Genomic DNA, 12,437 nt, shown 5'->3' with positions numbered 1-12,437 from the left:
AGGAGCTAAGTCCCATATTCCATGGCACAAACCTGTTTTCAATTTTAACACCAACTGTAGAACACGTGATGTAGAACATGTGATTTTAATGCCAACGGTAGAACATGTGACATACTTACAAACAGCATTCCTGTAAAATGTACTGTCCAACCACCACGTGTCTACACCCTTAAAGGTTTCTGCCACATTAAAGGCCAAATTTTTTGGGGTGTGTGTTTTTTTACTTGTTTCCTCTATCTTCTCCCCTCCCCCCAAATGATGTACACAATTCTCTAGTGTTAACACGTGAGGACTTATGCAGCAAAGCCAGTTCTATGAAAGGGGAGATGGTAAATGAAGCAATGCCTGCACATTGAGGCTTTTTATTCATTTGAACTTGGAAAGTGTTTGCTGAACCTCCCTAAAGCCAAGGCCCCCATTGCTAACCTGAAGTCAAGTCAGCCATGGCACATACCTTTGGGTCTGTTTTGTTGTCTGGAGGTGGAGGTAGAACCAGGAGCAGCCAGGTAGGCGGCTGAGACAGAGTAAGTCCTGGAACTCGGCTCCACGTAGCACTGCTTAAGAGCGGAGTCCGTTGCACTTTCAATGTGGTCACTGCTGCCTCCATAATGAGAATTTCTCTTCGGCTTTGAATCCACTAATATTGAGTAGGAAAGGCAGAAGAACGAAAGAAAGAGAGATAGAGAGAAAGAGAGAGAGAGAGAGAGAGAGAGAGAGAGAGAGAGAGAGAGAGAATAAAGCACACCAAAACTAGGCACAGATTTACCCACCCACCGCCCTGTAAATGCAGCAAGCAGGCACAAAAACAGTGGCACAAAAGATGCGCTGATTATGCAAGCTGTATCACTGAAGTTTATTATCAGGTTATATTTACATTCAGTTTTGCAACCAGATGCTAGCTCAGGGAGAACCTAATGAGTGTCCTGAGTAGCAGGGAGAATGTTTTATAGATATTATGGGGAAGGAAGGGCCACACACAAACACTGGATGGGGTGAGAGCACTGAAAATCCTCTAAGGCTGGAAAGCTATTAACCCTTACTTGGGAGTAATCCCCAATGAACCTAGAGGGATCTATTTCAAGCATAGGATCAGGTCTCACAAATGCTTTTTCCCTTTAGCATTACAATAAAAAAGGTAATTAATGTTTGATGCCGTATGCAACATGTTGTTCCTAGGGAATAATTCATTTTTCAACACCATAGTTTTGAATATGGTCTTAGTTAGGCTGGGATACTCGGTTATAAATTTAAACTGCCCATTGGAGTACTAAACGCCAAAATTATTTACTTGTAAAAGTGAGTTAGTATTCATTAAATAATAAGGGACTTGTATACTTTCAAATGCCCAAGAGGTGCATGTTACAATTGTTTTCCAGAGTAACTCTCTGCAAACGATATCACTGAATTCCTGAAAAATGAATAGGATAAGGCACAAGTAACAAATGGCTGGCACAGACAACAAACAACAGCGACAAATGAAATTAGCACAAAAGACACAGGTGAGTTAAAAATTGCAAAGTAAGCCTGAGAAAAGTGCCTGGAAGCTGTGTGTAAGGCTATGGTGCAATGGAAATATGAAAATGCCATCATAATACTGGCAGCAAACACTCAAATCTGATGTGTCCCACATTCTAGAAGCTCATGGAACTTGGGAAGTAAGAGGAAAAGCAACTTTAAGGCTGATTTATAATGCTGCCTCCTAGTCATCTACATGTAAAAAAAGGACGGACATTGGTTGCAATACAAAAGTGACTTATGCTGCACATTCTGCTGTGATGCACATTCTATTTAGGGTCCGCTCTCTCAGAACGGGACGTGGGTGGCGCTGTGGGTTAAACCACAGAGCCTAGGACTTGCCGATCAGAAGGTCGGCGGTTCAAATCCCCACGACGGGGTGAACTCCTGTTGCTCGATCCCTGCTCCTGCCAACCTAGCAGTTTGAAAGCACCTCAAAGTGCAAGTAGATAAATAGGAACTGCTCCGGCAGGAAGGTAAACGGCGTTTCCGTGCACTGCTCTGGTTCGCCAGAAGCGGCTTAGTCATGCTGGCCACATAACCCGGAAACTGTACGCCGGCTCCCTCGACCAATAAAGGGAGATGAGCGCCGCAACCCCAGAGTCGGTCACGACTGTTCCTAATGGTCAGGGGTCCCTTTACCTTTACCTCTCAGAACAGTTGCTCTTACTTAACAAACATTTTTAAATCACCCACCTCTTGCTTTGGACAATTTTTTTAAAATGTAAAAAGGAGACAAAATGCAATGGCATTTCTTCACTACAAAATTGGACGTTTTGAGGATAGTAGTATTTTGTACTTTCTAAAAATGAGAGGAATAGGTTACAGCAGGAGTAGCTGACATGGTCCTCGCCCCATGTTGCTGGGCTACAGTTTCTATCCTTCTTCCTGTGCACTGGTGCAGAGTGGCGGGAGCTCAGCAAAGATCTGTAGGTTTTTCCACACTGGCAACGCCTGGGCTCAAGTATTATAACATTCAGCTACCTTTGCCAATGGTAAGTCTATATTTTGATGTCTACATTTGCAATATTATCAGAGAACAGACAAACAGCGTATTGGGAAGGGGAGAGTGCTGCAAAGGGTCTATTAGATAAAAGGAATCTTTAACACAGAATATGCAAAGGCAGTTAAAGAGGATGCGTCATTGGCAACACAGCGACAGCAGTTCATCTCCGCATTTGGACGGGACATGAGGCACACCAGTGAAGCACACAGCAAACCCACTTACTTAAGATGTGCACCATCACCTGTAAAGAAATGGGCACTGTGTGTTCCTTTAGAGTGTACTGTAGTGAAGAAACGATCCAGATTGTGCAATAAAAGATTCTTCATCTTACTGAAGGGGGAATGTAGTCCATGTTGACTTGATTTGAGCTTGGATTTGGTTTGTGTCAATGATATGCTGAACGTCTATAATTTGTGTATGTAGAGAAGTTATGAGTCTGGTATATATATCTATTCAGAAATGCATTGAAGATAAATGGTAAGAGAAGGTGTTAGAGATCTCCCGTTTCCGAGAAAGAAAGTGGCTCATTAGGAGAGGGTGGGATGTCAGAAGACGGCCAGAACCGGAAGCGGTTAGAGAGAGACGGATGATTCGATGGAGACTTGGGAGACTTTTCTTTGGGCTTGCTTGTGCTTCTCAAAAAGGGAATCTTTTTGCGTTGAGCAGCTAAGTGTTATCACCCAGAGATCCCAAAAGGAAGAAGAAAGGAAGAAAAAAAAGTAACAGAAATAACTAAAATGTACTTCAAACAACCAAGAGACCAGCTAAACATGAAAATGGACCAATTATTTATTCTACAGCAACTACTAAATCAGGTGAGGGATTAGATGAGAAAATGGTGCAGCCACAGCCAACAGTATCTACGATTATACATACATAGTAAAATCACACATGCAATAGGTACAGTGGTACCTTGGTTCTCAAACGCCTTGGTTCTCAAATGCCGAAAACCCAGAAGTAAGTGTTCCAATTTTCGAACGTTTTTCGGAAAATGATATGGCTGTCGGCTATTGTTTCCAGGGCACCTGCACCAATCAGAAGCTGCGCCTTGGTTTTTGAACATTTCAGAAGTCAAACGGACTTCTGAAATGGCTTAAGTTTGGTGCTTTTGTTTTTGTTACTTATTTTGTGTTTTTGAGGCTTTGCCAGTAAATTTGTTTTTGTGACTGTGTGGAACCCAGTTCAGCTACTGATTGATTGATTGTGTGACTGTGGAAATGGGTAAAAGCCCCCACCCCACCCCCCGCAATCCAAACAATGAGGAAGGGAAAAAATTAATTTTAATTTTTATCATCTACAATACTATCTTATTTATTTTATAGTACAGTACATTGATTATTGCTTTCATTTTGTGGATCAATGGTCTCGTTAGATAGTAAAATTCATGTTAAATTACTGTTTTAGAGGTTGTTTTTAAAAGTCTGGAACGGATTAATCCATTTTGCATTAGTTTCTATGGGAAAGCGTGCCTTGGTTTTGGAACGCTTTGGTTTTGGAACAGACGGCCGGAACGGATTCGGTTTGAGAACCAAGGTACCACTGTACTGCAGTTTAGAAATATCACTGCGTAATTGCAGGCCAAGTCTGCATTTCTTAATCATTTGGGGGCATATGCTTTTACTTTGTGTAGCATCTCTTGCAGAATTTGTTATTGAGAAACGACACAGAGCATTCCCCATTTCATGAGCTGCATCTAAGTGGTTCTTGATCCAGGAGAGATGCCTATTAATGGCTTGTGGTTCAGCTCTGGCTGCAACTTGTGGTTAGTGAGCCCACAAGACCAGGCACAGACAACACACTAAGCCAAATCATGGCTTAGTTCAGCATGGTACAAGAGTTAGAGAAACCGGGGAGAAATAAAGTAGTTATGAGCTCCTTGCTGGGAGCCTGTACATTATTTTTGTGTTCCTTGTAAGCCATAACTTAGCTTACTGGGTTGTGTAAACCAGCATGTGTACTATGGTCACACATTTACCATTATAATTAAGGTCTACATTAAGATTTCACATCATTTCCCCCCACACACTTGTATACTTTGCAAAGTGCAATTAAGTAAGGCACATTTGAACACAATGGGACTTTAGCACAAGGTTAAGCACTTAAATTCCACAAGTTACAAATACAATTGAGGCCTAACTTCCTCTGGATTAAGTCTCGGCTGGTTAATATTATGAACCTTCCATCTCTCCCAATGTGTCACATGGGTGACACACATAGTTTCTTTAGAAAATATTTGTACAACATAAAGAAAAGTTGTGAAAAGTTTTCATAAGAATTTCACTGAATGCTCATGTTTTCTTCCTGCTCTTTAATAAATGCCAGCCTTTTCCAATAATCCTGAAAATTGCTTTTACCTCTAAGTCAATGATTATTAGTTGCATTTTAGTGTAACATACTCTGCTTTCTTACTGACAAACAGGTGGTTATAAAATGAAAAGCACCAACCAACACCCTGTGTCTCCTGAAATCACTACCAACCCTTCCCAGTTTTCTTACTCTGTTTCTGTGCGACCATTTCTTTCCTAATTACTCCCTCCACTGTTAAGAGATGGGCCACACCTTCAGAGTGTATCAAATGTCACAGTAAATTACACTATATGGCGGAACCTTTATATATTCGTTATATATTTTGGACAGCACAAAGTGAAAAAATCCCCATCCATTAATTTTGAAACAGTACTTAATAGATCTCACGCAATCAACTCAGCAAACATGTTGAGTTGAGATGCCGTTAAAAAAACCAGACATTTGGAAGAATCTGATAAATTCAGAGAACTACTATGTCTAATAGGACATGTGACAGTAATAGTATTCAGTAATCCAAAATAAATTTATTTACTATAAACCATCTTTCAGTCATAATGCCTCCCAAAGCAGTTTAAAATAAGAACAAAATTGAAGATTAAATAAATAAATAATAATAATAATAATAATAATAATCTAAAAACCACTAGACAAGAAGTCTAGTTTAGCAGCAGCAATGGCAGGACAACCAACCACAGCATCAGAATAAGCAAAACCTTCAAACAGAAGCAGCAGCAAAAGAAAAACTTTGCTCCATCTACGTGCTGATAGCTCAGTAAAAAAGTTTTATGTTTCACACTGCCCTCCCCTGAAAACAGACCGTGCCTGATGAACCTCCAAATAGTAGGGAGTTTCAGAAAAAGAAAATTATTAATAAATAATAATAATAATAATAATTTATTTATATCCCCGTCCGTCTGCATGTGGCTGGGTTTCCCCAGCCACTCTGGGCGGCTTCCAACAGAACACAAAAATACAATAACCTATTAAACACTAAATGGGACGCAGGTGGCGCTGTGGGTTAAAGCCTCAGCGCCTAGGACTTGCCGATCGAAAGGTCGGCGGTTCGAATCCCTGCGGCGGGGTGCGCTCCCGCTGCTCGGTTCCAGCGCCTGCCAACCTAGCAGTTCGAAAGCACCTCTGGGTGCAAGTAGATAAATAGGGACCGCTTACCAGCGGGAAGGTAAACGGCGTTTCCGTGTGCGGCTCTGGCTCTGGCCAGAGCAGCGATGTCACGCTGGCCACGTGACCCGGAAGTGTCTCCGGACAGCGCTGGCCCCTGGCCTCTTAAGTGAGATGGGCGCACAACCCCAGAGTCTGTCAAGACTGGCCCGTACGGGCAGGGGTACCTTTACCTTTACCTTTATTAAACACTAAAAGCTTCCCTAAACAGGGCTGCCTTCAGATGTCTTCTAAAAGTCTGGTAGTTGTTTTTCTCTCTGACATCTGGTGGGAAAAAGGTCCCCGAACTAAAAACTCTGCTCCTTACCGAACAGGGGTAGGGAACCAGTGGCTTTTCAGACATGTTTGGACTCCAGCTCCCATGAACCATAGCCATCATGGCCAATGGACAGGGGTGATGGGAGTTCTGTATCTGCATTGTTGAGGATCCACAACTCACAGTAGTCATGGCTTCAATGGCAGAGCTTAATACGCTGGAAAATGGTTTATCAGATGTATATTGACCCCTGTTGCAACTCAGAAGTTTGATATGCAGTGGCTGCAACCTCAATCTAATCTGTGCTTAAAAAGCAAATCAACATTCAGTCCTGAGAAAAAACTGTTTAGCAACCCTGTATAAATAAGTACGAACTCATTTTCAGAGGTAGCTCCAGAGTGCTGAACTGGGACATCGATGCAACAGCAAAACCAACCTCACTTTGTATGGAGCACCCAAGAACACCAGGCAGTACAACATAATTCTCCATCTGTGTTTGCAGTTAAAGTGTTATGTTTAACATAAAGGAGTCCACTTCCCAAAGGACACATAATTTTAGAATGGGAATGTATGCTCTGCATACTTTTTCCTGCTTCTGCTGGTTGTGTATTTGTGTGTGTGTATTTGGGGGGAGGGGGAATAAACAGCTACTAATTTCACCTAAACCTCAAACCCTGCCCTCCCCCATCCCTCTAGGTTCTCTCATCAGCCATTAACCCCAATCTCCTCTTCCCTTCATGCGACTCTCGGCTGCCCACCTTCTTTTCAGTAAGCATAGGCTCAAGATTATGCTTGCTAGCTCTGCTTTGCCAGCGTGCTCAGCAAATAGTGAGAGGGAGCTAGATGTTCTGTAGATTCTTGCCTCCAACTGGGAACCCTGTACCAATGAACTTCCTAATCACACATACAGGCTTTATGCACCTACAGAGATCCAGGTATACTCACACTTTTTGAAACCTTCCACTGAATGTACAGAGATAGTGGTCAGTAGGTGCGACCCCAATGAGGAATCCCATGTTTACTGAATGTGTGAATGGAAAGCGACAACATGTTCAAACCTACCTTCTCAGCACAACACCCACTCCCCTATCATGTTATCTATGAAACAGGTGAGAGATCATCCCCTCTGTGGAACCAGAAGGTACCACTATTCTCTCGATTTCTACCATCTCCACAAGGTGGTCTCCTTGTCTACCCTTCCTCATGAAAGTGCATTTAAAATAGCCCACTAAAAACAGATGTGCTTCACTCTTAATTTCCCACTTGATTTCAGTGGCATTCAGAAATGCTCAGCCGTGGCTGAATTGCACCCTTTATTTATTTATTTGTTCCTAGCTAGCTAGCCTTGCCAGCACCAACAGACCAGCAGTTGATTAACTATCCATTAAGTGCAACACCACCTACCTTTCCCCACAGGTCCATTATTCTGCTCTCTGCCTTCCACTGAGCCAGACTCTGTGGAGGTGCTCTCCAGATTCTCCTGCTGCTTGGGCAGCTGTGAAGGCGATGGTGACCCAGCTGTGTCTGTGCTTTCTGAGTGCCATGGAGGACTCTCTACTGAGGATTTCAACCGTTCTCTTGTAGCTTCTTTCTTTGGCTTCATGAGTTTAACCAAGGCTCTAGCTCCTATCCAGTGGTTTTTCCTATTATTGAGGGAAGGAGCAGCAATCATTTTGTTTCGTGTTTTTAGCACAGTGCAATGCTTATCTTTTCTCTCCACCATAAAAGAGTACTGTGAAACTGCCTTGGCATCAGGAAGATGACATTCCCTGACTCAATCAAAGTTGGGCCACGTTTTGCCAGAGGATTTAAAAACCAAACACTGAGCAAAGACCCTGCATGGAATTTTCACATACACAAACATCCCATGAATTTTTTATTTGTTGTCTCTTATGAGGACCTTTTCGGATTCCATTCATTAAAAACCCTTCTGGGAGAAAGATGGGGACTTAACACTGTAATTGCTCACTGCTGAGATACATACAGACACCAGTGCCCTTATCTGTGAGCCTTATATAGCAGGGGTGGTGAACCTTCATTCCACAAGCTGAATGTGGCCTTCTAGGCCCCTCTGTCTGGCCCTTGGGGCTCACTCCAGGTCACTACCCATCACTGGCACCTTGCTCAAGTGCTTTTGCCTGGCTGTTGCATGTCCTTGAACTGCGTATCTTGCTGGCCTGAATGGAGGGTGGAGAAAAGTGGTCTGTGTGGTGTCTAGAGATCTTTGGCTTTTGTGTGACAAATGTAGCTTACTGTACAAAGTAAGAGTTGCATCTGTAGCTTCACTCACTTTTGCTTCTGACCCTACTCATCGGTGGCATGCAGCCTCGGGCTGAAAAATGCCCCCACCCTTGCCTTATCAACAGTGACTATCTGTGCATCCACACACGATGAAACCTGCAAGGTGTGACCAACCCCCCAACCCCAATATCTTCCCTAAGAGGAAATGCCCGTGCCTCAATAAACAGAATTTCTAGACTGCAAGAACTGTCAGTAAGTGGCCACCTTTCCAAACACAAAGGCGTCATATACATGTTGCCCTCGCACACTTAAGAGGCAACTTTCTGCTTAGGACAGGACTGCCCGTGTGCCATTTAAGCTTGAGAAAACTTACTTTTTTGGAGCCGGATCATAAAACTTATACTGATCCATTATTTTCTCCTCCAGTTTTTCTTTGTGTCGCCTTAATGCATTCAGTTTGTCACTGTTGAAAAACCAAAGCAGCAGGAAAACAACAACACATGAGCACTTAGAGGGTTCTACTTGCTAGGAATTGAGTATAATTAATAATTCAACTCTCACAAAGCCAGTGTCCCCGAGGGCAGGATTTTGAGCGATGAAAAGCCCTTCTGAGAAAGTACCTATCACACAGAAGTAATTAGCTTCATGATTAAGCACGTCAGCCGTCTAGTTGGTAGGGCAACCACCACCAAAAAGCTGAGGCACAAGAAAACAACAAGGAGGATTTTAAAATGCTTGCAGTACTTGAGGGGAAAAAAGTGCTGGTTTTGTTTTGTTTTTGGAACATGTGAGCTAAACTACCTAGGTAGATTAAGTCAAAATCAGTTCAATACAATCACTACAAGTTCATGGCAGGATTTAATGACCACACAATATGTCTGGGCCTCTGGACAACATAGTTGGATGCCTGGATAGTAGAGGGCTGTTACCATGTCTGCTAAAAGTTTAGGGATCAGCCAGTACCACGTGAAATAGAACCTCACCCCTTCATACTGCAGCTTGTCCCAACAAATTTTACATAACTTACCAGGTGCATCATTCAATCTGCCATATACCAGGTAAGCACATTTGGCACTTAAAAGGAAACCCAAAAACTACCTTTATGTATGCATTTTGTCATCAACCTGTTATATATACTACGAGTGCATGAAACAAGACTGCTGCTCCAGCTGTTGCCTGCTATGACTCATTCAAGAGTACTTGGGGACACCCTCCCGAAGTTTGTTTCAGGTGCACTTAAAGGCTTGCGTGCACCAGGCAAGTCTCAGGACTTGATTTCCCTCCATGTCTTGTTGCAAATTGCTTTTGCAACTTTCCATAGTTTCAGGCACAGGTTGAGACAAAGCTTGGGAGGCTGCTCTTCATGGTCCAGAGGAAATCTGAATTATACACAGAGGCTAATACAAGACAAGACATCATGAGGATTATCTGTGGTAATTGGCAACATCACTAGTTAAGTATTTATATCTTGCACTTCTTAAACCAATTACTTGGCATCAGTGTGTCCTGCACAGTTGGACTATATATTGGGAAATAATAATGATAAATCGCACCATTCCTCCCAAAGAAACCCAGGATGGCAAAAAGATCCCTTTTTAAAAAACAATTAAAAACAAGCCTTATAGAAATAATTAAGTTGACAGAAACAACAGGTTGTATCCAACACAAGTTTCAGCACCATAACAAACTTCTGCATGTGCAGTGAAACTTCTCCTTCCTCTATTGCTGCCTGCAGTCCCCAGCACAATCCCAAAATCTGCTCCAGACAGTTTGGGGGGCCCATTAGAGAAATTTTGGGGGTGCCCAAGAGGAGGAGAGGAAGGGGAAGTCCCACTGAGTGGAAATCCATTTGTGCAGAGTTGGATACAAGTCAGTATCTTTCAGCCATCGAATGCCTGGGTGAACAGGATTATTATCATTTTTTAAAATGCCTAAACGTTAATAATTAGGGGGAGAGGTGCACCTCATCAGGGAGGGCATTCCATGAGTAAGAGGCCACTACTGAGAAGGCCCTGACACAAGTTCACACCAGACAGGCAGCACCCAGTGATGATGGCATCAATAGGGCATTGCCTGCCAACCACTGAGGTCTGCGATGGTTTATCTTCTAGCTACTTGGCATCCCAGGCCATTAGGGCTTTGCACACTGATACCAACACCTTGAACTGGGTGTGGTAACTCACACTGCAGTCAGTACAGTGTTTTCTGGAAATAACTCTCTGCAGCTTGCATCTGCTTTCACACCCTAGCATCAGGTTGTTCAAGTGCAGGAGCAGGGATCTATGCAATACTCTGTAAGCTGCGTAAAGCTGAGTAAAGGGATCACCCAGTTGCTCAGAAGCTTTTTAAATTGACTTTTGGCTGTGCTATTGTGGCCCAAGGGACTCAGATATCCCCCTGGATGTCTCCATGCACCCTCATTGCCACGCTTTGATAACAGTCTCACTGACAACATGATAAATAAGGGGAGGGGAGTCTTACATATATTGCTTCTGTTCCTCATGATACTGCTCCTTGTTCTCCATGTTCTGCTCCAGTAGCATTTGGTTCTGTTGACTCAGCATCTGGATCTGACTCAGGAGATGATGATTCTCTTCTTCCAAGTTTCCTTTTAGGCGAGCCAGAAGCTATTCAACAGACACATCACAGGTGAAGTTCCTCTACCTGCGCTTGTCTATTCACCATTAATAAAACGGCACCGAGCCAAAGGTCCTTTGTACCCTAAAGCTTGCCAACTACTTTGGCAGTCAGATAGCCGAGTGCCAACCACTGCCACCAGTGCTAAGATGCACACGCATAAGTATGTCTCACTCAAATAAATTACTGGCTGTTTGCTGCATTTATATTGTGGTAGCCTTTCGCTTTCATTGCCATTCATTTATTGATTTTAACTGGGAGTGAAACTAGGCATGACAGGCTGCATAATCCATCTTGGATGATGCTGAAACCCTAACAAAGCAAGGCGGGGGAAGCTTTCAAGTGCATTGTGGAGCTGAGTCCCTTCTGGAATAAAGAAGCTAAAAAAACAAGTAACAGTTATGAGACAGGAAAAGATGAAAGCATGGAAGAGGTTAGCTCCCCAACCCCATTCTGTTCTCAAGTCCACCCATCTCACTTTTTAAGGATTTGGCAGCCACCCAAGCCTAACACCAAGGTTTCTCCTTCAAATTACTGGCATTTAAGTGCAAGTCAACACCACTACATTTTTCTCCCTTCAGCTGCATTCTCACATGACAGTAAACCATGGTAAATGATTTACCACAAACACGCAGATAACTCTCACTTCATTTCACCTTGCTAGCAACAATCCATCTTCCTGGGCTTTGCAGTATGGCTGAAACAGGGATTGTTGTTTGCTTCACTCCAAACAAAGGACAATCCGAAGCCAAGGTTTGTTCTTGGCTTGGAGTGAAAGAAGCCATAACTCCCAGATTGGACATTAATGTTACGCCAAGGATTGTGGTTTGTTGCTCCTGTTTGCACCACAGAGAAGCAGTGACGTGGGAGTGATCTGCCATGGCTTACGGTCCTCTGTGAATGAGGCAGCATCTATTTATGGACTGGCAAAGTCTTCCTGAGCCCACAATAACCACCTGTATTTCATTGGTCCATAGATCTCACCTCACAGTGGTTGTCCAATTTAGTCAAGGAAATGTCCATGGTCTGGTACTGCTCCTTCAGCTCATCATAGCGAGCTTGACAGTGGTTCAGCTGTAGCTGGGAGCTATTCAAGGAGGTTTTCAGTTCCTTGGTGTGGACGTGAAGGCCCTCGTATTCTGCTTTGAGCTTGCTGTGCAAGAAATTAACCCTAAATGGAAAAAGCCAAACATCTCACTGTTTCCCTGTCCAAATCTCCAACAGCAATTCAAACCAGAAATGAACAGTTAAAGCCTTGGTCCTGCTGAAGGGTAAGAATACAGTGTTTCTGAATGC

At 43.2% G+C, this 12,437-nt stretch overlaps 1 protein-coding gene across 1 annotated transcript in view; it reads right to left on the bottom strand.

Moving 5' to 3' along the window:
* Positions 1-12,437, bottom strand: part of CCDC88C (coiled-coil domain containing 88C) — a 102,743-nt gene that overhangs the window by 5,600 nt on the left and 84,706 nt on the right. The window contains exons 22-26 of the mRNA XM_079947708.1: positions 12,126-12,312; positions 10,986-11,131; positions 8,878-8,967; positions 7,668-7,906; positions 455-637 (exon numbers count right to left, since the gene is read on the bottom strand). Of these exons, the coding sequence (XP_079803834.1) occupies positions 455-637; positions 7,668-7,906; positions 8,878-8,967; positions 10,986-11,131; positions 12,126-12,312 (845 nt within the window). The remainder of the gene's footprint in view (positions 1-454; positions 638-7,667; positions 7,907-8,877; positions 8,968-10,985; positions 11,132-12,125; positions 12,313-12,437) is intronic.

Source organism: Podarcis cretensis (assembly GCF_951804945.1).
Source record: "Podarcis cretensis genome assembly, chromosome: 1".
Classification (NCBI taxonomy): domain Eukaryota; kingdom Metazoa; phylum Chordata; class Lepidosauria; order Squamata; family Lacertidae; genus Podarcis; species Podarcis cretensis.
This window is presented reverse-complemented; position numbering and strand designations above follow the sequence as displayed.